The sequence below is a fragment of the Vigna umbellata genome, chromosome 6 (assembly GCF_029865625.1).
Source record: "Vigna umbellata cultivar VRB3 chromosome 6, Vumbellata_1.0, whole genome shotgun sequence".
In the NCBI taxonomy this organism is placed as follows: Eukaryota; Viridiplantae; Streptophyta; class Magnoliopsida; order Fabales; family Fabaceae; genus Vigna; species Vigna umbellata.
This window is the reverse complement of record NC_142170.1, coordinates 34,988,118-34,997,722: the sequence shown is the minus strand read 5'-3', so window position 1 is coordinate 34,997,722 and position 9,605 is coordinate 34,988,118. Positions and strand designations below refer to the sequence as shown.

At 32.0% G+C, this 9,605-nt stretch overlaps 1 protein-coding gene across 2 annotated transcripts; it reads right to left on the bottom strand.

Moving 5' to 3' along the window:
* Positions 1–1,087: 1,087 nt before the first annotated feature.
* On the bottom strand, positions 1,088–6,150 carry LOC148197325 (GEM-like protein 5). 2 transcript variants are annotated; one of them, XM_088093456.1, is made up of 5 exons: positions 5,923–6,150; positions 5,752–5,819; positions 2,325–2,662; positions 1,765–2,039; positions 1,088–1,466 (listed from the first exon to the last, which is right to left on the bottom strand). In XM_088093456.1, exons 1-5 carry the CDS (start codon positions 5,995–5,997, stop codon positions 1,233–1,235), a joined length of 990 nt encoding a protein of 329 aa, XP_087949582.1. In that variant the 5' UTR covers positions 5,998–6,150; the 3' UTR covers positions 1,088–1,232. The 2 variants fall into 2 exon arrangements, with proteins under 2 accessions (XP_087949582.1, XP_087949583.1); XM_088093457.1 differs by lacking the exons at positions 5,752–5,819; positions 5,923–6,150 and having other exon boundaries at positions 2,325–3,019.
* Between the last annotated feature and the right edge of the window lie 3,455 nt (positions 6,151–9,605).

Sequence of the window (9,605 nt, the reverse complement as noted above, 5' to 3'; positions counted from 1 at the left end):
TTATTTAACATGAATATCCCATATTATCCCACATGTTTAAGACTGCCAACCATACATATACTTTAAATAATTTATTCTTAAGTTTATCATATTTCAAGAATTTCTAAATAAAAATTTGAATAACTACTTTTTAAATATATTTATTAAAATGATTTAAATAATAAAATACAAAATATAACATATACTTTCTTCCTTATATAAAGATAATATATACAACACAAATATAGTTTGTCCCAACAATTTTAATTAGAAATATTTGATGCATATTATCACTTTTATATTTAATCCAGTGTTAAAGCATTAAATTAGTTAAAAGTTTTTGAAAAAAGAAAATAATTGCTTAAAAATAAAAAGAAAACAAAAAAGCTTTATCATCTGTCACTTAAACTTAAAAGCATTGAAATAAAAGCAATTGTCACAGAGAAATAATTTTATCATATTAACCATTACAGAAGTCAAGGGATATCCCAGACTCTATGCTAACTAAACCAATAGGAAGGTAACAATAGTAAAATTAGGGAGTTGGAACAATAATTTGTGGGGATGGAAATTGAGACGGAGAAGAGGATGGTTTGAATGAGAACTTCCCTAAATAAAATCTATGACAAGTAATTGAAGAAAAATACCCACATAGAACAAGAGAAGTGTATAGATATGGAAGGATACAGAAACAAAAACATATCATGTTAAGTCAATTTACAAAATACTGCAACATGAGTTAATTGAAGAAGAACACGTTTTTCTCTCAATTAGTTTTGGAAGGTAAAAGCTTTACCATCTACACACCACTTTTCTTGGAGGGTTTCACACAACAGATTTGCCACAAGGGACTATCGTCATGTATTCTTTTTACCCTATAGAGATATGTATACAGATTGGAGAACTCCACACTTGGCAAATTGTTGATTAGAAAATGGACTCGAAAAAAAAAGAACTTGGAATGAAGCTGCTTTGAAATGTGAAAACTACTCCTTCCTTCCCACTTCAGAATCTCTTCTAATTAATTGCATTTTGATTAGTTTGCATTATTATATTTTACAGAGCATTGAAAATGTAAGATCACATCAGAGGGAGAAAAAAGAGAAGATGAAGAACAAACATCATATTTTAACTGTGTATTATGAAATCTATAGCAGCATATACTCATACAAAAATTTACAATAAAGTATTGGTCCAATGCACTACAAAAAAATTTAAGCAGAATTATTCACGAAAATAATTCAATACAGAAATCACTGAAAGTTCTTTCCATTTTCTCCGGAACCAGTGGCTGGCACAGCCACTCCTGGCACTACAAACTGTGAGATACCTTCTGAGAGGTTCTTCACTGCTTTGTCAAAATTTACAAAACCCATGAACCAAAAATCATGTCCATCCACAGTCACAATCTGAATGTACTTTTCCGATGGGTTCTCTCTCATGACCACTGGGTTGACTGTTCCAACCTTCGCCAGAGGCACCATTACCTGTGACGCAGTAACAATTTCATGTCATTTCATGAATTTTGTCTCTGATCAAATCAACATGAAGTATTCCACCAGAGATAACATTTACCACATTTTAGAATTATGAATAGTAAAACTATCATTTTTAAAGTTTAACTGAATCAAATTTTAATTAAGTCTTGAAGGAATCAAAACCAGTGTTGATCAAATCTTGAGAGAACTAAAACACATAATAACCTTCATGTAGTTTACTCTCTCCCTCTTTCTCTCTGCAAAGATGAACAAATCTTTGATAAAGTATTTTGATTAAAATAAGTACCTTGTAGTAGGTCCAAGTTTCCTGGCCAGATGGTGCGGTGAAAGACAATGGGCGATCACTGCAAAAGGCTACATGAATATTGGACAGATAAAGGGTTCCTGCAACAGGACCTGTTGAAGTTGAAAGATAACAAGCAAAGCTCTTCTTGAGCTTCTCATTTTGATAGGTTGAGAATGTTTGCTTGTAAAGGGACTCAAATCCACCCTCTGATATTGCTTTCACAGTCAGATTCATCTTCCCCAGTGCAGCTGAAGACACTGATGGACCAGTTCTAACTGCAAGTAACAGTAGCAGACTAACAATCACATCAAATGAAAAAAAAAAAAAAACCGAGAGATTAATTTGGATCTATGAATCACAATGAAAAGTTCATACAAGGTGTACTTTATAACTTTTTACAGTTTAGTAGGATTTTGAGATGTTCTCATTGCTAAAGGAATGAAAGTCTTCTAGAGACAAAATCTATAATAGATTTTTCACTAACAAAAAGATAAAAACATTAGTAAAAGCAAAAGATTCCCTATGTTTGAATTAATTAATATAGAGGTTGAAAAACTCACGGTTGTGCCAGACGTTGTGGGCAGTTGCTTCAGCCTTTTTGCTCCACGTATCGAACATGTGAAGGATGGACTCCATGGGACTGTTGCTGGGTTTCTCCACAGGGCTGTGTTGGACGTACGGATGTTGTTGGTAGTATTGAACTGGCAGAGGTTGTCCGCCGGAACCACCGCTCTGTAAAGCTGCTTTTTTGTTATCTGGGTGGCTGCTGGGAACAGCTGGGGTGCCCATGATGTGAGTTCCCCAATTCTCGGTGCTAACGCTGGGCGGAGAAGACGATGAAGATGATGCCACACCTTGTGCTTCTGGAACCGGCTGGTTCTTCTGGGTGGTGTTTTCGCTGTTGGTGTTCATGTTGTTTTATGTGCAAGAGAAAGATCAATGGAATTGAGTTTTTGGGAAATGAGGTTGGTTCAGAATGATACATACATAGGAGGTATCATATTAGTAGTTGAGTTTGGAAGGAAAGTTTTACGCGCTTACGCTTTCGAGAAAGATATCGAGAAAGATAGTAGTCCCACACCGCCATCGAAACCGTGGGAAAAAGAAAGCTTAGTAATTAAGATGTTAATCAAAGTGAACATACGTGGGCCAACTTAGTCGGTCTACTTCGACATATTTTAATGTTGGGTCTTATATAGTTTTTTTTCAAGGAAGATTGCTCTTTCAAACACTTTCTTTTCTTCTACCTTCTTTAAGCTTCTACAAGGCAATTTTAATAATATTTCAAAAATTAATATTTGACAACTATTTTTGTTTGTACATCCATTCTAAACTGTACTTTTATAATAAAATATTATATTAATAAATAAAATAAAACATTATACCAAAATAATAATTTACTAAATCTGTAATTTAAGTGTAAAAGACAAATTCTCTGTCAAAGAATCAGTTCTCTTATATCTATTTTAGATTGTTTAAAAAGTTACAATTACCTATAACAAGGTTGTAATTAGACATTATTTCTGAAAGGAATGAAGCTTATAACGTGATTTTAACATAGAAAAATATCAATATACATTCACACACACACACACATATATATATATATATATATATATATATATATATATATATATATATATATATATATTTTTCCTAAACTTGTTTTTAAATTCACATAATAAAACAATAATTAATCTTTTATGATTACGGATTTTTTGCATTTCTAATCATATACAATATAAACTTAATATTTATATTTAGAAATAATATTTGTCATTACAAAATTTCAGCGCGAGTGATTATTAATAAAATCAATCAAATTATTATATAGTTTTTATTTAATTAAATGACCATTGAAGAGTATGATAATATTACAATTTTATCGAAAATATGTTAAAAAGTTCATAATATAAACAATAATATATAAAAAATTTAATGTATTTTATTAATATTTGATATCACCGAAATTTTATCTATTACGGGAGAATAGAATGATTTTAGATAATAGAAGACTAGTTAGTCTCAACAATATTCTTTTTATTACGATGACAAATACTAATACAAATTTTCAACTAGCATAAATATATATATTATAGCAATTGTTTTAACAAATTTTAGAGGATATAGATAAAACTTGTAATATCCTATATTTTAGTAGTATAAAACTACTAAAATAAGACATACATAAATGAAAACTTACAAGTAACTTGAGGCTACTAGAACGAGAGATCATATCTTTGAAGACCAAATCATATCTTTGAAGACCAAAGACTATCTATCCTATTGCTTTTTCCTTTCAACCAAAAGTTGAATCTCTTGAAAGATGTCCTCCCTAAGCTCACACCAGTTAAGGTGATCATTGCAAAAGAGAAAACAACACACAACATACAACAAAAAAGCAAGGATAAGCTAATTTACAATTGAGGAACGATATATATTTATAAACTCCCGTAAAACATGTTACATACAACAAACATATCACTCCACAATCATCAAACACTTTATGCAGGACACTTGTTATGAATGGACTGTTTGGACTTAGAATGATTGCCGAGCTATGGCGGGTCGTGCACTCGTGGTGGCTTTTACTGCTTTGCAAAGTCATTGCCAATTGGTTTCACTCACGAGGTTAGTCTGTTTCGAGCCTTGGAGCATACTAGTTGCCTCCAAGACTAAGACCTTCTGCTACTCCTCACGACATGGATCAATCCTCTCTACGTGACAATGAATAAAACATACTTGAACCTCACCAAGAGGATTCACTTTTGGAACTTACTTTGAAACCAACACCAAGAAGTTCCTCCGTGGAACCCATTTGAATCCATATGAAACCATATACATATAATCTTTCACTTTTACATTGCATACAAACATAGATATAATATTAATTATACTTCAAAAGACCACAAACAACTTAACAAGTCATCAAAAATCACATGAAACCATTCCATGTACATTAACAGACAATAACAGTCCAAGAAGAACCACTAAACAACCAAAAACCCCTTAAACTCATACTTAAACAAGGAAAACAACTTTGAAACCATCACCAACAGTTCCGGAAAGGTGCAAAACCCCCCAAAACAACCTAAAGAATGTCCAAAAATGGTACCTGAAACCCCGAAAACCACCAAAAACTATCGTGGATGATTTTTTGACAACAATAATTGATTATCATATGTGATAATCGATTATTTGCGACCTGATTTTTATGGTTTTGGTGCATCTTAGACATATCCAAATAATCAATTTAGAATCTATAACACTAATATTGATACAAAAACATGTTTATAGATGAAATAGAGTACTATATTGCTCATTTGAATAGGAATTAGATGCACCAAACCATTTCAATAACTCAAAAGTGTCTAAACTCAATTTTATCATGCTAATATCTACTCTTATCTCTTCCACACCAGATTTAACTTATTTAAAAGTCTAGACACATCATAATAGGTCTAACAATACACTCTAAACTTCCCGAGACCGTTCACAACCCTTTCCTCAAAATCTCATTACTCAAAACCCCACTTTTACACTAAAAACACTACAAAATTTCCCCAATGAATTACTCCTCTTTATTTCATCTCATATTTAAATCAAAAGACGCCTCTAACAAGTTTCAAATGACATAAAACAAGACCTGAAATACCATGTATATAACTCAAACCCTTATCTCTCCAACTTGCCTATCAAACCTCCACTTTTAACTACACAAATTCAGAACTTTGATAGCTCACTGCACCTTGAACATTTTAGTCAAATCACAACATCAACACAACTTAATAACACACAGTTCATCATCACAATAACATCAATATCACATATTATCATAAATCAATCATCAACTAACCAAATATACCCATTCAAATGAACCAACGCAAACATGCAAGTGAAATTCTAATTAAATCAATTTATCCTACATGCAAGCACCAAAATTATACAACCAACATAATTTAAAGATACAAAACTAGCTTCCCTTACCTAAAACTCTTCTTCTTCACGGTAGCACTCAAGATCACGATACGTGGAAGGAAACCCTCTTTGAAACCCTAAACCCCAAATCACCACAAATCAGAAAGAGAAAAGAAACCCAAAATTCAAACCTTAAAACGATCGGGAAAGAACGTCGTGTTAGAGTCACCAGAAAATCACCGTGAAGAAGTCGCAACTCCGTTGTCGTGAAGAGAACGCCGCTGCTGTCGCACCCCCGAACGGAGACAATTGCATCGCAAAGAGGAATGAGTTTCCTCCTACAACTCCTTTTCCCTCAAGCCCACATCCTTCTATGACCCTAGGGTTTTCAGAGAAATGAAAGAAGAGAAAGGGAAAGTGATGAGAGAAGAGGAAGACAGGAAGGAGAGTGACAGAGGAAAAGAAGAAAAGAACGGGTCTTTACAAAACTAACTAAAATTTGAAAGAAATTAAATTATTCTATTTAAGTTATTTTTGCTTTTTTTTTATACTTAATTGACTCACGATTATAGTTGTGGTTGTTAGGATAGGTATGGAATTATATCATTAAAGAATATTAGAGAATATTATAGTTGAGAAAGAAAAGAAAATTTGGACTGAAATAGAAATTTAGTTGATAAAAAAGATATAAAAAAAGCAATAATAAGGACTGAATTATTAATCAAGTCTTTTAAAAACATGGGATGCTTATAATGTGTTTAACATGTTTGACATATAAAATTGTGTATTTCTTTCCCTTTTGTGATAATCTTTAGTCCATCATTTTGTGACCATGAAGGTGATGGTATAAGTGGTGTTTTCAATGTAGGAGGTGATGTGGGTATAGGGAAAGATTTAGCATGGGTGTTACGCCTTGTGATTTAGCTGTGTCATTAACCTTTGAAGTTGTGACAAAAATGTTTTCACAAAATTAGTCATTACATTTTTCTTTTGTTCCATCTCAAGTAATTAATTAAGATTGAGTCTTTTTGCGTTATTCTTAGATGGTTTCTTATTGCCAACTGAATCAAGTCTAATATATTCGTAGATGTTACACAATCTACAATGATTTAGTATGGGTGTTATGCTTTGTGATTTAGATGAAGGAGCATATAATAGTATCAAGTATTACATATGGTTTGTAACAACAATATCTTTCACTTAAGTAAGAGTTTATCTTTCAACTTTGGTTTTGGCTCTTGAATCAACTTTCACTTTGGCTTCATCTTTGACCTTTTCAATATTTAGCTTTTGATACTCCAACATTTTCCTTTCATGCTTATTAGCTAGATGCTTGTCCTCTAAAGAAGCTTCTATATATTTTCTACAATTAAGAGCTTATTATCTAAGGAGGTATCAAATAGGTAATAATAACCTTGGACAACTACACCTTAGGGTTCTTATGAAGCTCATACTATAGATAGAAACTAAATTCCTAGAGAAAAAAAGGTGGTAGTTTTGTTGTGCAAGTATGTCTAAACTAGTAGAAAAATGTAGAGATTTGTCAATGCAACCATGTTCTTCTTAATATGAGAAGACTTTGAAGATGATTCATTCTTCAAATAATTATTCAGTAATGTATGACAACTTATTATGCTTGTATAATCCAACCAGCATAATAAGTGATGTGGTGGAAAAGATGTAAATATAATAAGACTTTCTATGCTGGTTATCACTAGAACCGATATAGAAAGGGAATGTAGTGATAATTTCATAATAAAGTAGAAGACTTTCTATGCCGGTTAATAATCTGTTTAATTTCCTTCTTCCCCAGCATTCTTGTTTTGCACTCACACTTTCCTCCTTTCGCTCCGCAAATTTAGGGTTCTTTATTCCTATTGAAATAAATGTAGATGTAATAATGTGTTTATTGTGTTTGTGATGTCAGAGCCAAAGTCTCAAACCTCCTTGGCGAATAAGTACGCGACGATAGTAGTATTGAAAGCAAATAAAGGGGTGGTGAGAACATAGACCTCGCAGATCTAAACGAAGAGGCGAAGAAAGTATAGTAGAGAGTGAAGGAAAGTGGTGAGCATGAGCTTGTGGTAAAGCACATCGCCTATGAAGAGGCGCGTAATGAAGGCAAGGACATCAATAAGGGCAATTATGGAAAAAAAAATGAGGAGTTCTCGTTGCTTGGTCTTGAGCTTTAGGGTTTTGGGGAATGAGAAGGTGTTGGGGGACGGTTTGAGATAAAAAGTGAGATTTTCTATGTGTAAGACCCAAGAAATATTTTATTTAGTAAAATACAATTAAATGAGTGACAACATATAACTATTTATTATGTCGTTAATATAACAAGAAGATGAGGTAGTTTAGTTGGCTATATTTATAGGTAGTTGAGGTCATGAGTGCAACTCACTGATAACTCCTAAGTTTTCCCTCTTTTTCTAGTCTTAAAAGTCTATTTTAGTTTCTTAAGATTCTAGAATTAGGATAGTTTTGAGTTTTTCCTTTAAATCTTTAGTTTTGTAAAAATGTAGTTAAAAAAGTGTTTTTAAATATATTTTAGAACTAATAAATGTCCTTCTTCTTTAGAAAGAGAAAAATTATTTTTGAAAAAAATGTTTTTGATTATATAGGTTTCTTTTTGCATTAATTGATTTTCGACCCTTATTTCTTTTTCTTATCTGTAGAACAACCCATGGTCAAAGGGGCTGAAATTGGTCAAAAGAGAAGAACTGAAGTCCTAAAGCGAAATGCCAATTAATGGAACACAATACTTTAGTGTAAAAGCTACTGGAATGCAAATTGAGGGAAATGCTTGAGCAAGTGGATCTTTCCCCAATTCAATACCCTTTGAGCTAGGGTTCGTGAGGGTTGAGAGAAATTGAAAGAGGGTTTGTGAATATGCTAGGAGATATTGTGTTATTTTCTTTGTGATTGTAATAGTTTGTTAGTTTGTGATAGTGAAGTGTTAATTCTCGCTTGATATTAATAATTGGATATAAAAATCACTTGTACAATTTTCTCTCTTCCTTACTCTTTGTTTTGTTTAAATTATTGTTAAGAAATTTATATTTTAGGAGAAATTTACTAAAAGTATTATTTACGATAAGAAATTAATTCACTCCCCCTCTTGGTTTGTTGTACACGCTAACCATTCCGTTGCACCGCTATGAAATATCTGAAATTGTATTTTATGAATTCTTTTAGTCATAGCTTTATTGTTCTTTACTATTCTTGAGTTGGTGCTATTTCTTTTCTTTCACTTTCTTTATATTTCCAACTTTAGATTGTTCCAATTTTGAATTTTGAATTTGTGTTTCTTATTATTCTTACTTGTTATTGTCTTTAATTTCTATCATTGCATGAATTGTCTCTTTCCAACATTTATTTTCATTGCCTATTACCTTATGGAGAATGCATTTTAATTTCCTTGTTCATTGTGTGCCTTGTTTCTATTTACTTGCTTGAGGTTAGATTAGGAAAATGGTTCCTTACCTTTGTTAAACATTGTTGAGTTTAGGTTATGCTATTTTGTTCTGGGTAATTTGTTTACTGTATTTTAGATGTTCTAGTATAGTAAAAAGTGAAATTTTGGTAATTGGAATTAATTTGAGTATTAAAGGGAACCATGCACATTTTCTGCATCTGAATCAGATGCCATAAGCTCCAAAGAAGGCCTAACTTTTCAAGATGTCTTCTTGAAGACATGTTATGTTTTAAGTAATTAGGTTAAACTCAATGTCAAATCTGGACTTGGCCGTTTTTACCTTTTCTGAATTGTTCCACTTGTTAGATGATTAGGATTGGTTTTTTAAATTCTGTTTTCAGTTGCTATTTGATTTTGTATACCTTTTCTATATTTTCCCCATTTTTCTATTATAAGATTCCTCTTTTAGGTCCTTTTAGTCTATAATTTTCTAGAAATAATAAGATAG